Source organism: Pongo abelii, chromosome X (genome assembly GCF_028885655.2).
Source record: "Pongo abelii isolate AG06213 chromosome X, NHGRI_mPonAbe1-v2.0_pri, whole genome shotgun sequence".
Lineage (NCBI taxonomy): Eukaryota > Metazoa > Chordata > Mammalia > Primates > Hominidae > Pongo > Pongo abelii.
Window position 1 is genome coordinate 111724545 of NC_072008.2, and position 22267 is coordinate 111746811.

Consider the following 22267-nt stretch of genomic DNA (forward strand, 5'->3'; position numbering starts at 1 on the left):
AGAATCTAGTATGACTGCCTTATTGCATGTCAGAATGACCTATGTTTTGGGCAGCTAAAACTTCTTTGAGTAGAAACCTGGTGACACAAGACTTAGTGAGGCAAGGCAACATTCCCTGGCCCTGTCTATCAATGTTGGCAGAAAGTAAAATTCCCTCATTGATGGAAGCTGGCTTCTTATATGCATCCTTTCTTGAGTATTTGGCTATATTCAATGATTGTATGATTAGTAAAATGCAAATTAATCTATTTAGAGTTGAAACAGTACTTGGAACACTAATTATGATAGTACAGTTAAATTGTAAAGCAGAAAAACATACTTTCTTACTTTCTTAAAGATGGGACAGTTTTTACTAGAGAGATTTTAATGAAATGTATGTATGTGTGTGTGACAACTTTTGAAAATCTAGGGTTAGCTTAAAAGGATGAGTGTGTAAGAATTAGAACTTAAATTCTGAGTGAGAAGTCTAAACTTGATATAAAAAGCAATGTGATAACATGGAAAGAACATTAAAATAGAAGTTGGGAGACCTGCATTCTGATTTTAGATGTTCCTTTGACTTGACGTAAAATTCTTAGAAAAGTCATTTTCCCGCTTTAGGCTACAGATTCCTCAACAATAAATTAAGATTTTGATTATATGAGCTGCAGAATCTGTTCCTATACTAAAGATCAAACATACCATCAGAAATTATGGTTAAGCAAATCTAATGTTGTAAGTCATTATAAAATAGAATCTGTTTATTAAAATCATATTTTATAAGTTAGATTTTAGGAAAATATATATGAAGACAGGCATTTTCCCACAAATTAATAGCTCAGTACAATTTATGATCAAGAATTCTACTGAAGTATTGTATTGTCTCTTTAAGGTTCAAGAGAGATCTCCTTCTGTGCCTAACAACCAGGATCATGTACATCATGTCAAGTTCTCTTCAAAGTATGTGTCTTTGATTTCTATATTAAAATTATTCATAATTATCAAATGGAAAATTAAAAATTATTTCATTGATAATACATTTTGTGAAGTCAACTAAAATATCCGTGACAACATCATCACCATTGACTTTACTGGCCCACATTGAAAACCTTAACTGCAATGATCCATTACCTATATTTTTCATATTTGGTCATCCTGCAGTCTCTGTGATATTTAGTTTGCTAAATAGATGGCAAGGTTCACAATTTTAAAAAGAAACAATAATAACAAATGCTTTGACAGTATTCAATTAGTAGTCGATGATAAAAAGACATGAAATTTCAAGTGAATTTTCACACATGTACTGCATGATAAAACACACACACCAATTATCTTTAACTTCAGAAGCTAATGCCACAGAATGGGTAAGCCTAAAAATGTCCTATAGTCAAAATCAAATCTAAAATCAATATTATATAAATAAAATATCATATATAATATTGATACCAGTCACTGTATTTTTTAATCTTTGTAATATTGGTGATCTTCAATAATTTTCAAAGATCACGTTCCATATGTTAGATATTGTGTGCATTCTGTTATATTTGAAAACTAAATTTTAAGGTAGATTTTTTAAGAAAATCACACCCCCTCCAGCCCCAACTCACAATAGAGAGAACTATATTGATTCACTTAGTCAGTAAATATTTATTGAACACTCACTATATTCAAGATATTGGACAGTATGGTCAGATGGCATACAGTTAATGTTATGTAGTATATATTTTCCTGCTTCATTACTTTAAAAACCCCATACAATTATGTCTTCAGATTTAAATGGAGTGCAGAAATCTTGAAAAATTGTAAAGCAAGACTGCAAACTTTCTTTTTCTCTGCACTCAATGAATGGATTGTCCTGGTCGATCTGACCTCAAAGGAAAGAAACCAGTATAGTTTTGAGTAGTTGGTTTTGGTATCATGGAACATGACTTTAATAAAATCCAATATATAAAATCCATACTTGGTGTTAAACTCAGAGTAATTGTTCACTTTACAAAAGGATTTTGAATTTATGAATAACAAATACGTTGCCTTTAAATATAGTTAAATTTATAAAGTTAACTTAAATGAAACTCAAGTCTTTCCTGAAATTTGGGGCCATGGAGAAAAGTTTGTCTATTCCAGGCCTAAATCAATAACCAAAGTCCTTCCCATATAGAAATACCAAAATAACTGTAAAATTTAGCAGCATTAGTCCAAAACAACTCTAAATATTCTTTAAATTTGAATAGTAAGAACGAAAGTGCTCTATTTGTCTGTCAGTGTAGCTATCTAAATCAGGAATGGGACGTTAAAAATATGAATTTCAAGCATTTAAAATCTGGATAATAACAATAGAATATATGACATAACAGTAACTTGTTTATTATGTTAAAATACTCACATACACTATAAGGTTATGTTTATTGCTGTGTTACTCAGGTAAAATATTGTCTGAATATTAGCTTTAAAAGCTTATAGAAATTTTTAGAAATTAATATATATATAAAGGAAACATACACTCTATGGAAACATATTTTTCTTATTTTGGAAATCGTTACTCTATTCTAGACAAAATAGCAAGTTTGGGGGAAAATGGAAATTGGAAATTATTACTCAAGCTATACTTCTTTTTCAGTTTGATATATACCCATATATTTAAACAAAACTTTGTGTTGGACTTTATGTTGAGTTGTACATTCCCTTTATGAATGTTAGGACATGGCACATGCTTTTCTGTCTTTTCATTAGCGTTCCTCAGCGGTCTCTTTTGGAACAAGCTCAGAAGCCCATTGACATCAGACAAAGGAGTTCGCAAAATCGTCAAAATTGGCTGGCAGCATCAGGTGATTCAAAGCACAAAATTTTAGCAGGCAAAACACAGAGCTACTGTTTAACAATTTATATTTCAGAAGTCAAGAAAGAAGAATTTCAAGAAGGAATGAATCAAAAGTGTCAGGGAGCCCAAGTAGGATTAGGACCTGAAGGCCATTGTATTTGGCAATTGGGTGGTCAGTGGTGGCCTTTGAGAAATGGAAAATAATTTTTCTGAATTTTCTTCTTTTTGTTGGGTAGTAGTTAGGAATGTGTCTAAGGAGGCGGGGGAAGTCAGCTTTATTAGGTTTCTATACCATGTAAGAAAAATATGGTAAAGAAATTTGAGAGAGACCTCTCTAGCAGGCTAAAATTTATAGGTAGCAATTAGAATGTTGTATGGAGGAGTTGTGAGGTGTGTGTTTCATTTATCAGTTGGTTACTTCACCTCTCCAAAATAGGACAATATCTCATAAATATCCCTAAATGTTACAGAGTGATGGTTTTACTCAAAATACATGAACAGTTAATCTATCAAATCATAGAAAATAACTTCAAAAGTTGTGATGTGAATTTCAAAAAAGTATTTTATTTTAAGATGTGCTTTTGAGAGCGTTTAAATGAATTATAGATTTGTGAAATATTAAGATAAACAAAGCCAAAAGTTGTGCCATGGATCATGCAATCTGGCGTTATCCAGTTTTAAGTAATCCAGGTAAGTTAAGCAAGGGAAAAATGGCTGATTGAGTCGCTGATATGTAAAAATATAGCATACTGATTTTATTAAAATGTTAATAATAAAAATGATACAGATGTACTTCACTTTTTGAAAAGTGGATATTTGAAGATCAAAACTTAAAAACACATTATTCTTCTTAAGTGACTCAGATAATGGCAGAATTCTTTTAAATAGCACTGTCTCCTCATACACAAATACTATGTTGGGAAAATTAGATAAGCCTGAGTGAAAAGCAAATTTTTAAAAATGCTTCCCCAGAGTCTTTTCTTTCTGGCTTGACTATGGCTAATTTTGCTAATACAGGGCAAACAACTAAAAATTTAAGGTTTATTCTTGTGGCATTTTTGAAATAAGGAAATTCTGGATTAGATCCCAGAGCAGTCATAGCACTGATACAAGGGAGAAGGCATCTGTGCAGATAATAACTAAATGTCTTTTCAGCTCCAAATTTCTTTTATTTTATTGTTTATGCTACATAGACCATTTGATATTCTCATGAAATTATATGCTTCATTATGGAGGAAATCTCAGAGCAACTTACTACAAATTTGTCTCAAAATCTTAGTGCACTCACTTGAACTTATTTGGTCTACTAACATACCAAAAGACTTAAAAGAAAATAGTTTCCTGAAAAAAAAAAAAAAAAAAAAAAGCACAAGTACAACAGTGCCAGAAGATGGGGACACAAATTTTAGCATGTGTTCAGTGTAATGTTCTCAAAGGACAGCAGTATTTGCAAATATATGTTTTTTGTAGTTGCAGTATCTATACTTTGGCTATGTATACCAAGACTGAAAATAAGAGGGACGATAGTATTTATCTTGAAAATCTAAGCACACAAAAACATTAAACAGGGACCTGAGTTTTCTCTTAGTGAAGCTTTTTCTAAGTACACTCACCCAGACCTGAATTTTGAGCCTGTTAAATATTCTCACCAGATTTTAATCACAGGGGTTATTTACCATACCACAACTCAATATTAAAACCTAATCTCCAAACGAGATACATTTGTATTTTAAATGGAAATATTTACACTGTAGAATTGAGCTGTTCAATGTGGTAGCAACTAGCCACATGTAGCTATTAAAATAAAAAGTAAAATGAAAATTAAATAAAATTTAAAAGTCACTTTCTCAGGCACACTGGCCACATTTCAAATGCTCAGTAGTCATGGGTGACTAATGACCACTGTTAATGGACAGTTCAGATACAGAAAATTTCTATCACTGCAGAAAGTTTTGTTGTACATTGCTGCTATAAAAAGGTTCCCAGCTTTATAGAAAGGGGTGTTATCTCTTTTCAGTAGTTCACTCAACTGTACTGAACTACATCTGGATATATCATTGTGTGGAAATATGTGAGGGTTAAGATTGAAGAATGAACTCTCCTCTTGAAGGTTTTGGCTAGTCTATCATCTTCTAATAAATACACTGTCGGGCTTTTTTTTTCTACTGGTCAGTATGTGAGGCCAGTGGTACTCCCAGTCCTTCCTACTCTTGATACATTTTTTTAAATGTATCTACCTGGCTATCAGTCAGACTATGTATCTTCTTACATAGATAGAGATATTAGGTAAGTGTACACTTAATATTGAAAACAGAGCAGCCATGTAGGTCTACAGATGGAAGAAAACTTGAACCCCTGCTAATACCCCTGAAAAGAGAATTTCAGATCCTGGCCCCATGAGAATTTTCAGGTGATACTTCCTGAATGGAATCATAAAAATGACAAAAAAAAAACCCAAAAAACAAAAAACAGAAAAAAAAAACAAGGGATTTAACTGATACACTATACAAATGAAGGCAATGGCTGTAATCACCATTGTTACTAATGTGTTTTTGGCATTCCATAGAATCTTCTTCTGAGGAAGAGAGTCCTGTGACTGGAAGGAGGTCTCAGTCATCACCGCCTTATTCTACTATTGATCAGAAGTTGCTGGTTGACATCCATGTAAGTTTCCATCTTAACACATTAATGTCTATTATTTTTTATTTTTCATTTGTTTTGACTTACATATTCTCATATTCACTTGAGGGAAAGGTTAAAGAGTTTAGTTTTTTAATTAATATTTTAAAGATAGATTCTCATTGCTTTGTGAATACATAGAACACAAAATCTAGAAATTAAAATTGAAATGGGAAAACACTTAACCAATCAGAGAATATTTTATTTTCACATTCTTGTGTCAGTTAGAACATGTCTGGGAGAGTAGTGATAAAAAGCTATTTGTAAAACCTAATCTCAGATTGAGGGGTACAGGTTAGATGTCCAACTTTTAATAGCATTCCTTGAGTGATGAGGCAATGCATAAATATAAAACATTTAGTAAAAAAGAGTGTCCTCTGATTGCATAAATAAAAAGTCTTCCAGCTCTTTGTGAACATATTTAAATTGTTCTAATGCAGATTTTAACTTGTCCTAATGCAATGTGCTTTCAGATTATTCTATTTCAATTTTGTAATTACCTCTATGCTACCGTACACACATCCCTTCCAGATTGCCCAAAAGTTGTTAAATGATACATACCATACTTAAAAGATGGATTTAGATTAATTTGCACTTTGGAAGTGTTTGAGGTACTTTAAGACAACCCATGGCACGTAAAACCAGAGCTGGGAAATTAACATATCAGTTTCAAGAGCTGTGTGTTAATCCCAATGTCAGGGGATAAAACAAAAGGGAAAAGTTACCATTTTTAAAGAGCATCAAATCTCCTGTTCTCTCCAGCATCAAAAGCAAATGTCCACTCCTGAGCTGACATGTATGGGTAATTTTTTTTAAGTGAGTAAATTTTGCCCTATGTGATCCAGAAAGGCCACTAATAATCACAGTCTGATGTTTGGATTTTGACATCTCATCCTCACTAAAATTTTGGCTCCATCTAGTGAGTGAACATCCTTGTTTCAATTTAAAATATATTTCAAAATGTTGTCAGCTTGGAAACTTTCCAATCTAGAAGAAAATGAAAGCTACTAGAGGCTACATTAACCTTTCTTGTGCACACAGGTTCCAGATGGATTTAAAGTAGGAAAAATATCACCCCCTGTATACTTGACAAACGAATGGGTAGGCTATAATGCACTCTCTGAAATCTTCCGGAATGATTGGTTAACTCCTGCACCTGTCATTCAGCCACCTGAAGAGGATGGTGATTATGTTGAACTCTATGATGCCGTTGGTGATACTGATGGTGATGATGATGATGAGTCTAATGATACTTTTGAAGATACTTATGATCATGCCAATGGCAATGATGACTTGGATAACCAGGTTGATCAGGCTAATGATGTTTGTAAAGACCATGATGATGACAACAATAAGTCTGTTGATGACGTAAATAATAATTATTATGAGGCGCCTAGTTGTCCAAGGTTGGTTTTTTTGAATTACTTATACTCTCCATGTTTTATGACTGCAGAGCTATTTGCATTTTTGGTTTATTTTCAAAATTTATTACCAAGAGAGTGACCTAATTTCACTTGCATTTTAGTAAATAGTTTGTCAATAATGTATTTTAAATTGTTCTAATGCAGAACATCTAATTTTGTGTCATTTGTGTATTTTAAAATAAGCATTCAAGTATTTATTAGTTTCTTTATAACTGGAATTGTCTAGATGCTTCTGTTAAAATTACTGCCACTGAATCATCCTACTCTATAAAACTATACTGAGTATGAGAAAGGACAACAAAGGAAGTATGTAACTTAACAAGCATAAGATGAAGTCTTCGTATTTGCAAACATAGCTATTCATTTCTCAAACTTTTGTGATATCACTATATATATATATATATACACATATATATATATATGAAATTTAAGATGATCTTTATCTGGTTAATTGGTGGAGAAATTACCAAGAGCTCTTTTAATTTTTTCCAACCAAAAAAGTCTATCAAGATTTCCATTATGAAATAAATTTACTTTTAGAATTACCACAGGCACGTATGTTTAATTTTGTTTCCTATGCAAAAAGAGAGCATTGACACATTTTGTTAAGCTTAGTATTTTTAGCAATTAATTAAATAACTTAGTTCCACAAGATATGAGGTATGTATTGCTGAACTTCCTTGGTGGGAGTAGTAGACCAATGGAGTTCTATAGCAAAGCAGTCAGTACCCATGTTAGGAAATCAAGGCACAAGTTGAAATGAACACAAACTAGATATACTGCAAGAAGAATTAATCGTGTTGTGGTTGAGCCAAAAACATAGGCTTAATCATTCATGTGTCTGTGAAGTTGCTAATGCGTGAAATAGTATATATTTAAGAAAAAAACTACATATTCTTGCTGTTAACCTAATACATGCACCTAACAAAGAATACAAGTTCTCTTCCCTCTGCCATCCAAATGCATCTGGGAAATTGGTGGTGGCTGTGGCTTTAATCATTACATAAGACTGAGAAGACATAGGGGCATTTTTATTTTCTGTATCATACCAGCAGTGTTCACATAGAGCAAAGACAAGCCTGGGTATGGTAGATATGTATAAGACACATCCTAATTCTGCTCTACTTGCTAACTTTCAAATGTGTTTTTATTGCGTGGCTTTCTTTCATTAATTGGAGCTTGTTATCAGGGCAAGCTATGGCAGAGATGGAAGCTGCAAGCAAGATGGTTATGATGGAAGTCGTGGAAAAGAGGAAGCCTACAGAGGCTATGGAAGCCATAGAGCCTATAGAAGCCATGGAGGAAGTGCAGCCAGTGAGGACAATGCAGCCATTGGAGATCAGGAAGAACATGCAGCCAATATAGGCAGTGAAAGAAGAGGCAATGGGGGTGATGGAGGTAAGGGAGTCGTTCGAACCAGTGAAGAGAGTGGAGCCCTTGGACTCAATGGAGAAGAAAATTGCTCAGAGACAGATGGTCCAGGATTGAAGAGACCTGCGTCTCAGGACTTTGAATATCTACAGGAGGTAATGCACCATTTGAAAAGCAGATTGAACTCCTCTCATTGCGAATGTGTTTCTTCATGGGACATGTAGCATTTCTAGCCATTCCAAATAGATTTTCATCATATACCCCAAAGCCTTAAACATTTTTAATTATAGGTTTGTAGGTGGATCCTTATTACCTCTAATTTGCGTGGTTCCTATTTACTTCCAAAGAGAAAAATCTCTTATTTGTTTGCCTTTATTACTCAGATCACATATTTGGGGTAGTGTCTCTTGACACACACTTTTAAAAAATATTTTAAAAAATTAATTGACACCTAATAATTGTATATATTTATGGGGTACAGCGTGATATTTTAATATATACAATTTGTGATGATGACATCAGGGTATTTAGCATGTCTATCACCTCAAACATTCATCATTTTTTTGTGTGTTGGGAACAATCAATATCCTCTCTCCTAGCTATTTGAAAATACGTAATGAATTATTGTTAATTATAGTTACCCTACAGTGCTATAGAATATTAGAACTTATATCTCCTATCTAGACATGCATTTGGATCCTTTAACCAGCCTTTCTCTATCACTCTCCCCTACTCCTCTTCCCAGCCTCTAGAAACCACTATTTTACTCTCTAGTTACGTGAGATCAATTTTTTAGCATTTGCATATGAGTAAGAACATGTGGTTTTTATCTTTCTATTCCTGGTTTATCTCACTTAACATAACATTGAGTCCAGGTTCATCCATGTTGCTGCAAATCACAAGATTTCATTCTTTTTTATGGCTAAATAGCATTTATTTCTGTATATATGTCACGTTTTCTTTATCAATTCATCTCTTGATGGATGCTTAGGCTGATGCCTTATTTTGGCTATTGTGATTAGTACTGCAGTAAATATGGAGGTGCTGATAGCTCTTTGATACACTGATTTCCTCTTTTTTTGAGATATGTACCCAGTAGTGGAATTATTGGATCATATGGTAGTTCTATTTGTAGTTTTATAAGGAACCACAATACCATTCTCCATTGTGGGTGTAGTAGTTTACATTCCCACCAACGGTATATAAAAGTTCTCTTTTCTCCACATCTTCACCAACATTTATTTTTTGTGTTTTGATAATAACCATTCTAACTAGGATGAGATGATATCTCACTGTGGTTCTGATTTGCATTTTCCCGATGATTAATTATGTTGAAATTTTTTTTCATCTATCTGTTGGTTATTTGTAAGTCTTCTTTTGAGAAATGTCTATTCAAATCATTTGCCCATTTTGTTTATTATACTTTAAGTTCCAGGGTACATGTGCACAACGTGCAGGTTTGTTACATATGTATACATGTTGGATTATTTGCTTTTTTCTGTTGAGTTGTTTGAGTTTCTTACATTCAGGATTTTAATCCCTTGTTGGACGAATAGTTTGCAAATATTTTCTCTCATTCTTCAGGTTGTTTCTTCACTTTGTTGATCATTTCCTTTTCTGTGCAGAAGATTTTTAGTGTGATATAATTCTATTTGTCTATTTTTGCTTTTGTTGCCTGTGCTTTTGAGGTCCTATTCTTTTTTCCCAAACCAATGTCCACAAGCATTTTCTTATATTTTCTAGTAGTTTTATGGTTTCAGGTCTTACATTTAAGTCTCTAATCTATTTTGAGTTGATTTTTTTATAAGGTGAGAAATAGGGGTCTAATTTCAGTCTTTTGCTTATGGATATTTAGTTCTCCCAGCACCATTTATTGAAGACATTGTTCTTTTCCCAGTGAATATTCTTGATGCCTTTATCAAAAATCAACCACAATGCGATAAATGAATATGTGGATCTATTTATGGGTCCTTTATACTGTTCCATTGGTATGTGTGTCTGTTTTTGGTTGCTGTAGTTTTGTGGTATATTTTGAAAGCTGATATTGTGATGCCTCTAGTATTATTCTTTTTCCTCAGGATTGCTTTGGCTATTCAAGGTCTTTTTTGGTTCCATGCAAATTATAGGATTTTTTCCTATTTCTGTGAAGAATGTCATTGGTATTTTCATAAGGATTGTATAGAATCTGTATATTGCTTGGGATAGTAGGGTCATTTTAGCAATATTAATTCTTCTAGTCCATGAGCATAGGGTGCCACTCCTTTTGTGTGTGTGTCCTTTTCAGTTTCCTTTATCAATGTTTTACAGTTTTTCTTATAGAGATCTTTCACCTCATTGGTTAAATTTATTTCCAAGTATTTTATTTTGTAGCTACTGTATATGGGGTTGTTTTTGTGATTTCTTTCTCAGCTAGGTTGTTGTTGGTATATACAAATGTTACAGATTTTTCTATGCTGATTTTGTATCCTGCAACTTTACTGAATTTGTTCATCAATTCTAAGAATTTTTTGGTAGTGTCAAAGGATTTTCTATTTATAAGATTATGTCATCTGCAGAGACTCTTTTACTTCCTCTTTTCCAATTTGGATGTCTTCTATTTCCTTCTCTTGCCAAATTGCTCTGATTAGGACTTCCAGAACTAAGTTGAATAAGAGTGGTGAAAGTGGATATTTTTGTCTTATTCCAGTTCTTAGAGGAAAGACTTTCAGCTTTCTCTCATTCAGTGTGATGTTAGCTGTGGGTTTTTCATATATGGTCTTTATTGTTTTGAGGTATGTTACTTCCATACCCAAACTGTGGAGAGTTTTTATCACGAGGGAATGTAGAATTTTATCAAATGCTGTTTTTGGTATCTTTTGACATGATCATATAATTTTTGTCTTTGATTCCATTGATGTGATGTATCATGTTTATTGATTTGCATATGTCGAATCTCCCATGTATCCCTGGGATAAATCCCACTCGATCATGGTGTATAATATTTTTGATATGGTATTGCGTTCAGTTTGCTAGTATTTTGTTGATTACTTTTGCATCTGTCTTCATCAGAGATCTTGGCTTGTAGTTTTTGTTTGTTTGTTTGTTGTAATTGTTGTGTCCTTATCTGGTTTTGAGATCAGAGTCATACTGACCTCACAGAATGAGTTTGGAAGAATTCCCTTCCCTTCAACTTTTTTGGAATAGTTTGAGAATCGACATTAGTTCCTCTTTAAATCTTTGGTAGAATGCAGCACTGATGCCATGGGGTACTGGACTTTTCTTTGTTGGGAGACTTTTTATTGCTGATTCAATCGCATTATTCATTATTGGTTTGTTTAAGCTTTCTATTTCTTCTTGGTACAATCTTGCTAGGTTGTATGTGTCCAGGAATTTCTCCATTTCCTCTAGATTTTCTAATATGTTGCTGTGTAGTTTTTCATAATAGTCTCTTATGATTCTTTGTATTTCTGTGGTATCAGTTGTGATGTCTGCTTTTTTGTTTCTGATTTTATTTGGGTCTTTTATACTTACTTGTTAGTTAATCTAGCTAACGGTTTGTCCATTTTGTTTATCTTTTCAAAAAGGCAAATGTTCATGTTGTATTTCTTCTGTATTGTTTTTGAGTCTCAATTTCATTTACTTTTGCTCTGATCTTTATTATCTCTTTATTTCTATTAATTTGAGGTTTGGTTTGTTCTTGCTTTTCTAGTTCATTGAGGTGCATCATTAGATTGTTATTCAAAATCTTTCTACTTTTTTAATGTAGTCATTTATTGCTATAAACTTGTCTCTTAATACTGCTTTTGCTGTATCCCATAAGTTTTGGTGTGCTGTGTTTCTGTATTCATTTGTTTCAAATAATTTCTTAATTTCCTTCTTATTTATTGGCCAATTGATGTTCAGGAGCATATATTTTTAATTTCCATATATTGTTACAGTTTTGAATGTTTTTCTGGTTATTGATTTCTAGTTTATTCTATTTTGGTCAAAAAGGATACTCAATAATAATGTTGATTTAAAAAAATGTTTTGAGACTTGTTTTGTGTCCCAACATATGGTCAGTCTTAGAGAATGTTTCATGTGCTGATGAAAATAATGCATATTCTGCAGCTGTTGGATGAAATGTTCTATAAATGTCTGTTAGGTTCATTTGGTCTATGCTGCAGTTTAAATCCAATGTTTCTTTGTTGATTTTCTGTATAGATGATCTGTCCAATGCAGAGAGTGAGGTGTTGAAGTTCTCAACTATTATTATATTGTAGGTTATCTCTCCCTTTAGATCCAAAAATATTTGCTTTATATATCTGGGTACTCTAGTGTTTGGTCCATATGTATTTATAATTACTATATCCTCTTGCTGAACTGATCCTATTAACATAATATAATGTCCGTGTTTTTCTCTTTTTTACATTCTTTGACTTTTAACACCTGTTTTATCTGATATAAGTGTAGCTATTCACGCTTGCTTTTGATTTCTGTTTACATGGAATATCTTTTTCCATTTCTTCATTTTCAATCAGTGTGTGTCGTTACAGGTAAGATGAATTTCTTATAGGCAACATATAATTGGGTGTTTTTATTTTTTTATTTTTATTTTTTTACTTTTTAACCATTCTACTAGTCTATATGTTTAATTACAGAATTTTGTCTGTTTACTGTCAAGTTTATTATTGATATGTGAACACTTACTCCTGTCATTTCGTTAATTGTTTCTGGCTGTTTTGTGTATCCTTTTTTTTCTATTCTCTTATTGTTAATCTATGTTGTTAGGTAATCTTTTGTAGTAATAAGGTTTGATTCCTTTCTATTTCACCTTTCTATACCTGCTTTACAAGTTTTGTAATTTCATGTTTTCATGATAGTTGTTATTGTCTTTTTCCTTTCAGATGTAGGACTCCCCTAAGCATTTCTTGTAAGACCTCTCTAGTGGTGATGAATTCCTTTGCTTTTTGCTTATCTGGAAGAGGGTTTATTTCTCCATTTCTGAAGGATTGCTTTCCTGGTGATACTATTTTGGGCTATCAGGTTTTTTTCCAGCACTTTGAATATATCATCCTATTCTCTCCTGGCTTGTAAGGTTTCTGTTCAGAAATCTGCTGTTAGTCCAATGAGGATTTCCTTATATGTGATAAGGCTCTCCTTTTGCTGTTTTTAGTATTCTCTCTGTCACTGACTTCTGACAGTTTCACTGTAATTTTCTTTGGGAGGACCTTTTTGAGTTGAATGTATTTGATAACCTTTGAGCTTCCTGAATCTAGATGTTCATATCTCTCCCAAGACTTGGGAATTTTTCAGCTTTTATTTTATTAAATAAGTTTTCTACATCTTTTTATCCTTCTGGAACCCCCATAATTCAAAAATACATCCTCTTAATGTTGTCCCATAAGTTCTATAGGGTCTCTTTATTCTTTTTTTTTCTCTTTTTTCTTTTCTGCCTGAATCATTTTAAAAGACATGTCTTCAAGTTCAGAAATTCTTTATTCTGCTTGGTCTGTCAGCTGTTGAAGCTCTGTATTGTATTTTTTAATATTATTCGTTGAATTCTTTATCTTCAATATTTCTGTTTGGTTCTTTTTTAATGATACCTATTCCTTTGTTGAATTTCTCATTCAGATCATGATTTTTTTTAAAATTTCATTGATTTGTCTATCTGTATTCTCTTGTATCTTGCTGAATCTCCTTAAGATCATTATTATTAATTCCTTTTCTGGCACTTCACATTTTCTTTTCTGTTGGGTCTGCTACTGGAAAATTATTACATTCCTTTGAAGGTATTATGTTTCCTTATTTGTTAATGTTTCTTGTGTCCTTGTGTTGATATCTGTCCATCTGGTGGAGCAATTGCTTCTTATAATGTTATGGAGTAGCTTTCATAAGGAAAGACTTAGTCCATAGATGGGTCCTGGGGTGTTGGTTGAGTGGGGTGCATTGACTTTGGTTCTGGGTGGATGCAGCAGTGTGGTCTCTATGCTGTAATATACATTAGCAATGTTTGCTAGTACCTCACTGGCCCAGGCTGCAAAAGTTTGTGGCAGAGGTGGCACACCTTTGCCAGGGGTGGGCTTGCCAGGCTTTCTCAGGCCAGAGGCAAAAGTGCACATGCGGTGGGTTGGGTGGCTCAGGAATTTGCCCTCCAGTGTTGAGCTATCAGACTACTTCTCTGGGCAAGAGTGTGGTCACACAGGGTGACAGCTAGCTTGGGGTCTGGCTTACTGGGATCAGGGCTGCTGAGCTGTTTCTCTGGCCAAGGTTGCAAGTGCACAGCAGTTAAGCCAGCCTAGAGTTGGCTTCGCCAATGTGCAGTACTGGAGTTATTGCTGACCTTTCCTGGGCCCAAGATCTGAGCAGTCGGGGTCACAGCATTTCAGCCATCAGTCGGGGCTTGGTGAAATGACAGTGGAGCCGCAAGACTGGAGAGGCACAGTGTTTACTGGCCCCCAGAACATAGTGCATTTCAGCAGTGGCTCTAGATTGAAGATGGCACCAGGCTGCAGCAGCTTAAGTCATGGGTTGGTGGGAAGTGCACAACTTTTGCTCCTTATCTGGAGCAATGCAGACACATGAATTTCATGCACCTTCCCAAACTGAGCTCAGGGCTTGTGAGGACTATGAGATTCTCCTGTAGTAATTACTACAGTTGTCTGTGGTGGCAATTGGGGCTGATGAGAGTCTTCTGCTTACCTTTTCCCAATAAGGAGAATTCCTTCCGGGCTCTGAGCTGATCATGGTAGGGGAGATGGGGCAGCAGAAGCAGAGTACCTCACTTCCCTCTCTTTGCTGCCATTTTGGGATCCCATGCTACACAGTGACCTCACCACCCCATCACTGCACTCCAACACTCTCCCTCAGACACACCAGTTGAACTCTGTGTATTCATTCTCTTTGTCCTTTTTTGTGAGGGGGACAAGCAGCAGGTGCCACCAATAAGCAGCTATCTTACTGACATCACTCCAACTGGAACCGATTATTTTTTTTCTGAGTTTTTTTTATTGTAGTAAAATATACATATCATAAAATTTACCATTTCAACCATTTTTAAGTGTACAAACCAGTTGGATTTATTACATTCAGAATGTTGTGGGATTGTCACCACTATCCATTTTCAGAATTTATTTTTTTTACCATTCCAAACAAACTAAACAATTAAGTCTTGTTTCCCCCCTCCTCTAACCCCTGATAACTTCTATTCTACTTTTTTTCTTGGTGACTTATATAAGTGGAATCATACAATATTTGTCCTTTTGTGTCTGGCTTATTTCACTTTTTAGGTTTTCAGAGTTTATCCACATTTCAGCATGTATCAGAATTTCATTCCTTTTCAAGGGTGAATAATGTTTTATCTTGTGCATTCACCACATTTTGTTTATCCATTCATCTACTGATGGAAACTTGGGTTGTTTCCACTTTTTGGTTATTGTGAATAGCGCTGCTGTGAACATTGATGTACAAGTATCTGTTTGAGTCCCTGCTTTCAGGTTTTTTGGGGGTATATAGCTAGGAGAGGCATTGCTATATCATGTAATCAATCTATGCTTAACTTCTTGAGCAACCGATAACATAAAATTTTAATTCAAGAAATATACTGTGTTTAGACAATGATTTTGTCATTCACAAAACATTTATTGACTTTATAAATAGGCTTAAAATACTCAAGTAGTTCATAGATGCTACATCAATAGAAATTATCACAGATAACATTTTCTGAACCATGTGGTATTTGAACTCATTCTTGAGAAATGGGGAGTATCTGGATATCTGAAAACACAGGTGGAACTCCAGACAGAAAAAAAATTATGCCAATCTACTCCCCTAGCCTATTTTCTTGTCACACAAACTAGCTTTGGATATGCCATGCTCTTTCATGAATCAGCGCTCCTGTGCAAGCTGTTTCCTCTGGAAGGCTGCCCCCTCACCTCTTCTCTGCTTGGTGAATTAGTAATCCTTCATGGGCCAAATCAAGTATCAACTTTGACTTCTCAAGGCAGAGTTATATATCCCTTCCTCTCTACTTACAAACCTTTTGTCCATAGTTCCAATTTAGTACTTATGGTATTATTGTTAGTTATTTTATTTTTTTGCTTTCACACTATATTGTGAACTCTTAAAGGAAATAATTATATCTAATCCTTCCTTGATTATTTGTCTACCAACTCACCCAACTTCAGTGTCTAACCAAGGACATGGCATATGATAGGCACACAGTAATTATGGAATAAATCAATAAAGTTTGAAAAGAAAGAAAAAAAGGAAGGAAGGAAATTTCCTGGATGGTTTCTAATGGGAAAGCAGTGTCAGTGGGAAAATATCTATGTCTGTCTGTCTATCTATCTATCTATCTATCTATCTATCTATCTATCTATCTATCATCTATCATCTATCTTAATTAAAGACATTAAAACAGGATGTCCCAACGTAAGTTTCATAGCAACCCTGGTTATCTCCAGTTATCTCAAGGAATGTTTTGGAAATTTATAGAGGAAGTGGATCTTCCTTTCATTTTAATTTAAAAAGGACATGGTGTCATACCATGTTTTTGTGGTTGAAAAGGTCATAAAAACCAGTCTTTTGCAGAATAGCACAGCTCTCTCAGTGCCAAGAATCACTGTTTAGACACAAAGATGAGCTTATCAACAGAAGAACTTACCAACAATAGTTGACAGATTTTCCCACAGGACAGGGCATACTACATAAATTGTCACATTTTGTGGCTTTTATCCTTGAGTATCTTCTTTGTAAGTTAATGGAAGCCAGCTACATTTTCAGTGATGCATGTTTACACTCTTGGATTTGTGTTGGTTGATTTGCCTTCATTTACTTTATCATTTGAAAATTATGCAGGTTTTTCATGCTTTCAGTTTTGTGAAGTTACCTTAAAGCAGTAGAACAGACACCCCCCACACTGTGCTTTATATTTTTTCAAGAGGCTGTTTGGCATAGCATAGCTGGATGTATGCTTTGGAATCAGACAGACTTTGGCTTCAAACTCTGCTTCCCCTACTTATTAGTACTATGACTGAATAAATTATTTACTGTCTCTAAATTTTAAATTTGTATAAGTAAATTGGAGATAATTATACTTACTTGTTGGGCTATGGTAAGGATTCACAAGGATATCTAAATATCATGCTTAGCACAGTAGCTGATACATGGTAAAAATTCCACAAATGTTAGGTCTCAAATTGTACAGTTGGGAACCTATAGCTCCCTGCATTTCTCCTGTACCATCAGTCATCTCAATAATAGGTTAGTTTTCTCCTTCTGATGACATTGTTGAGTTTTTCTAGTAAATGTGGATTTTATAAGAATGTAGATGTTATAGATCTTGCATTTTGTTTTTCAAACGACCCCTCACTAGGCATATTTCTCCCACTGTTAACCTACTAATGAAATAAAAATTGGTTTTTGGACTTCTTTTAGGAGCCAGGTGGTGGAAATGAGGCCTCAAATGCCATTGATTCAGGTGCTGCACCGTCAGCAGCTGATGATGAGAGTGACAATAAGGACATATCAGGATCATCAACACAATCAGATTTTTCTGCCAATCACTCATCTCCTTCCAAAGGTTCTGGGACGTCTGCTGATGCTAACTTTGCCAGTGCCATCTGTGAGTGTGTTCAATATAATCTCTAAATGCTACTATCTGTTCACATATTAAATAGTGTTTAACCACTGCTTCAGGATCTGTTAGGAATCAAATTATTCTCACATTCACTTGAAATAAATTCAGATTGATATATGCTTTTAAAACATCTACTCTTTTTTTTTCTTTTTCTATAATTTATTTATTTTTTTTCTTTTATTATTATTATTATTATACTTTAGGTTTTATGGTACATGTGCGCAATGTGCAGGTAAGTTACATATGTATACATGTGCCATGCTGGTGCGCTGCACCCACCAACTCGTCATCTAGCAAACTCTTTACTGAAGCTTTATGGTACCTAAATTTGAGCTACAATTGAGAGATTGAGTCCCTTATCTGGATTTATGTGTGTTTTCTAATCACAATAACTTAAAATATATTCGTGTTCAACAATGTATTTTAGCCATCATGATTTGTGTTATCTGATGGTTTCAGAGTTATTGAAACTATACTTCCAGTAAAAAATAAAATACAATAAAAGGAAAGAAATTTGTTTGTTTGTTTTTAATTTTGAAATAAGATCTCGCTCTGTCACTTAGGCTGGATTACAGTGGCATGATCATGGTACATGGTAGCCTCAACCTCTGATTCTTAATGATCCTCCCACCTTGGCCTCCCAAGTGCTGGGATTACAGGTGTGAGCCACGACACCTGGCCAAAGAAAATAAATTTGGCTAAGTCGTGTCTCATTTGTGGAAGCACTGTAGTACATAAGGTGTATAGATGAGTAATTTAAAAAAATTTTTTCTGTAACTCCATCAGGTGCAGATTTTTCTTTTAAAAAAAATTCTGTAACTCCATCAGGCACAGAACTAGTAATTTCTCTTATTATCTTCCCCTTACATCTTTGCAGTATACGCTGGATTCGTAGAAGTACCTGAGGAATCACCTAAGCAACCCTTTGAAGTCAATGTTAACCCACTCTATGTCTCTCCTGCACGTAAAAAACCACTAATCCACATGTATGAAAAGGAGTTCACTTCTGAGATCTGCTGTGGTTCTTTGTGGGGTGAGTTTGTTTTGTTTTCTTAAGGAATATATTTTTCTGTAGCAAACCTGTGAAAATCATAGACATAAAATATTTGTTTACTCTTACCAAGTCATTACAATAAAAATATATTTATAGTAGTTAATTTGCTCAGAATTGGTTTTGCTGCTTTTTTTTTTTTTTTTCACTCAGTGCAGTTTGATGTTTGAATCGACGGCCCCCACCTTTGTAATTCTATTTCTTTTAAACCTGAGTTAACTTGGATGGCAGGTGGATCATGAGGTCAGGAGTTGAGACCAGCCTGGACAACATAGTGAAACTTTGTACTAAAAATACAAAAAAGTAGCTGGGTGTGGTGGCAGGTGCCTGTAATCCCAGCTACTTGGGAGACTGAGGCAAGGAGAATTGCTTGAACCTGGGATGTGGAGGTTGCGGTGAGCAGAGATCACGCCACTGCACTTCAGCCCGGGCGACAGTGCAAGGCTCTCTCTATATATATTATATTTATTATATTATATATATATATATACACACAACTGGACTAGGTTATGATTGTTTGAAAGTTTAAGATTCATATTTCTAATTTAGGGTAGTGTTCAACATATGATACTTTATGAGGTATTCCAAGAAATATTTCTGCAGGATCTTGTTTTTAAAAAGCCTTGGAAATTTGTAGAGAAAGTTCCTTCTACGATGTCTTAACTCTGATAGACTTTTTAAAATCCTTTGTTTCAGAAGAATTATAACCACATTGGCAATGCTGAGACAATATTTTACCTCAAGCCAATCTGAATCATAAATGAAACAAAATAAATGAATTCAAGAAAGGGAGAAATCCAAAGTAAATGCCAACCCCTGTCTTGCAATTTCATAGATTTTGTTAATGTATGATTGAACAAAGGACAGGGTTTTAAATTAAAAATAGAAAAGGGTAACAAACATCGTAATTATATGGATTAGAGAATTTTTAAAAGTCATCTCAAAGTTCTGCTAATTGAGTGTGTCAAACAACAAGATAGCCTGAATATTTCAGTCTGGCAACTACCCAGAAATGTAGTTAATGTCTAATAATCCATTGTTATAACCTGTAATTTTATATTTTGAAAAATAAAAGATTATAGTAAAGATTGACTATACTTCTTCCTCCTTCTCTGATTCCCCTGTGAGAAGAAGATGCAGCTCCTAAACATGCCATTGGCCATGAGTTAGAGAACTGGTTAAAGATAGAGTGAGAAAATGAAGGCAAAATCACTTAAGTTTTCTCCTTATGCTCATGGAGCACAGGTATGCTCCAAGCTCAAGGAGGACTGTGAAATTTTATCTTGTTACATTACTTGGCTGGTTATTTCCTATGTCACTTTATGGTGAAAAGCTCCCATAGTAGTTTGAAGTGTAATTTAACTTTAGTTCTGTCTTCTATTTCAGTCCTCTTATTTGGTCTTTAAACAGTGCTTATATTTGAACAAATAGAGCCCGTCAACAAATAAAAGAGAGTGTAGAAATTGAGATACATGAAGGTAGGAACTAATTTCATAGGCATTTGGCAATGGTAAATTTTTAATATATGGATGAACATAAATCATTCAATTTAAAAACAATTATTTACATATAATTATTTTAAAAGCATTCAAACATTTACTTATGTTTAGAAATGAGAAATGAGCTGAATTGAACTCTTTGTATGTGCTAGACTAAGAATGTTTAATGATAATTTTCAAAAAGGTTGATTGATTTTGATAAAGTTCAGAACACTACTAAAGGGTGCTAATATATCCATAAATTTCCATTTGTGAGATGGCATACCAGGTGCCAGCCAGTGGAATACTGCCAGAGGGAATTATGTTCTGTATTTTTATGTATTTCATTGAAATTTGTTCTGTTGGTAGAGAGTACATAGTTACATAGTATGAGGTCAATATAGCCTAAACTGATAAGTCATCTTTACATAGATGAGCATACTGCAATAGCAAAAATAGTAATATAGATGCAATTATGAAAAATAATCTGAGCTAATATAGCACTTTTTATATACGAACAGGAGTCAATTTGCTGTTGGGAACCCGATCTAATCTATATCTGATGGACAGAAGTGGAAAGGCTGACATTACTAAACTTATAAGGCGAAGACCATTCCGCCAGATTCAAGTCTTAGAGCCACTCAATTTGCTGATTACCATCTCAGGTTTGTTTAAGAACTAAAATTAGCTGAGTAATTATGCAGATTAATTAGTCTTCAAACTGGGTTAAAGACTTTCTCAGGTTAAAGTGTTCATAGAAGAGCACTTTAAATATAACCTTTAATTGGGACACCAGACTTTCCTACTTGTATTTTGTTATCTGTTTACAATTTAAAGTAACTTCCTTTTATTGTAAAGTACCTAACCTAGGTTACTGATAAGAAAAACCACAACATTTGCATCCTTGCATGTTCTCTCCAGTGCAGCCTCCTACAACTTCAGATCTCTAATTTTCATCCACTCATGCACAGGACTGCATCAACATCCACCATGTCCCATTCTTGTGAGGTGTTAGAAGCAACAAAGAACAAAGTGAACAATAATCAGATATAAAAGAGACTTGTCCTTAATATATAGCCTTATCACAAGGGCCTACAGGTAGAGTTTGTAACAAGAATGGATACCCTAAAGATCTTTACATCTTTTCCAAATAGTAGTTAAATTTCTTAGTTTTGGTCAGTCAGAGCCTGAACCTTAGAATACAAGAAAGCAAGTAAATGAGTGTTAAGAGTGATCATGATTACTAAACAGCATTTAGTATCAGGAAAGCACCAACATTAAAGCTGACTATAGGCAAAAGATGACTTGACAAAAGAGAGGAAAAGTGAGAAAATACAGTTTGTCTATGTGAATAAAATGATGCTAATCACAGACACTTACATGAGTTTATATATTTTTATTATATATAACATGCTTTATATATAATTAGTGCACAAATTGCCATGTTGCACACTAATGATTTTGTATTATTCCTAAAATGATTAACTTTGCTTTACATTTTGGTTAGAGGAGAAATCCCTTTAGAGGGGTATGCTCAGACTTCATGATTTTTTAAATCATGTTTTATAGTAAGTTGCTTATAATTGTTTAAGGTACATAGAAGTAATATTTGTTTTTTGAAAACATCTGGGTGGCTTATAGACTACATATCTGTATAACAGATTTCTTTACTTTTTATCCAACTTCCTCTAACCCAAATGTGTTCTTCTCTAGTTCTTGAGCTTCTCTCAAATGTGGGATATTTTTCCATCAAACAGTACTGAGAACATCAGTATAAGAAGATACTCAGTAGTTTAAAGCACAAATTTATTTTACCATTTAAGAAATAGAATAGCGGTAGTGTTTTAGTCCATTCTCATGCTGCTATAA

At 34.1% G+C, this 22267-nt stretch overlaps 1 protein-coding gene across 4 annotated transcripts in view; it reads left to right on the plus strand.

Annotated features, from left to right (window-relative positions):
* The window catches only part of NRK (Nik related kinase), a 136870-nt gene that overhangs the window by 95078 nt on the left and 19525 nt on the right, over window positions 1–22267 (plus strand). For all 4 annotated transcript variants that reach the window (XM_054544921.2, XM_024241091.2, XM_054544922.1 and 1 more), the window contains exons 15-22: window positions 872–939; window positions 2710–2804; window positions 5364–5461; window positions 6518–6882; window positions 8090–8426; window positions 17668–17854; window positions 18747–18902; window positions 20920–21063. In XM_054544921.2, the coding sequence (XP_054400896.1) occupies window positions 872–939; window positions 2710–2804; window positions 5364–5461; window positions 6518–6882; window positions 8090–8426; window positions 17668–17854; window positions 18747–18902; window positions 20920–21063 (1450 nt within the window). The remainder of the gene's footprint in view (window positions 1–871; window positions 940–2709; window positions 2805–5363; window positions 5462–6517; window positions 6883–8089; window positions 8427–17667; window positions 17855–18746; window positions 18903–20919; window positions 21064–22267) is intronic.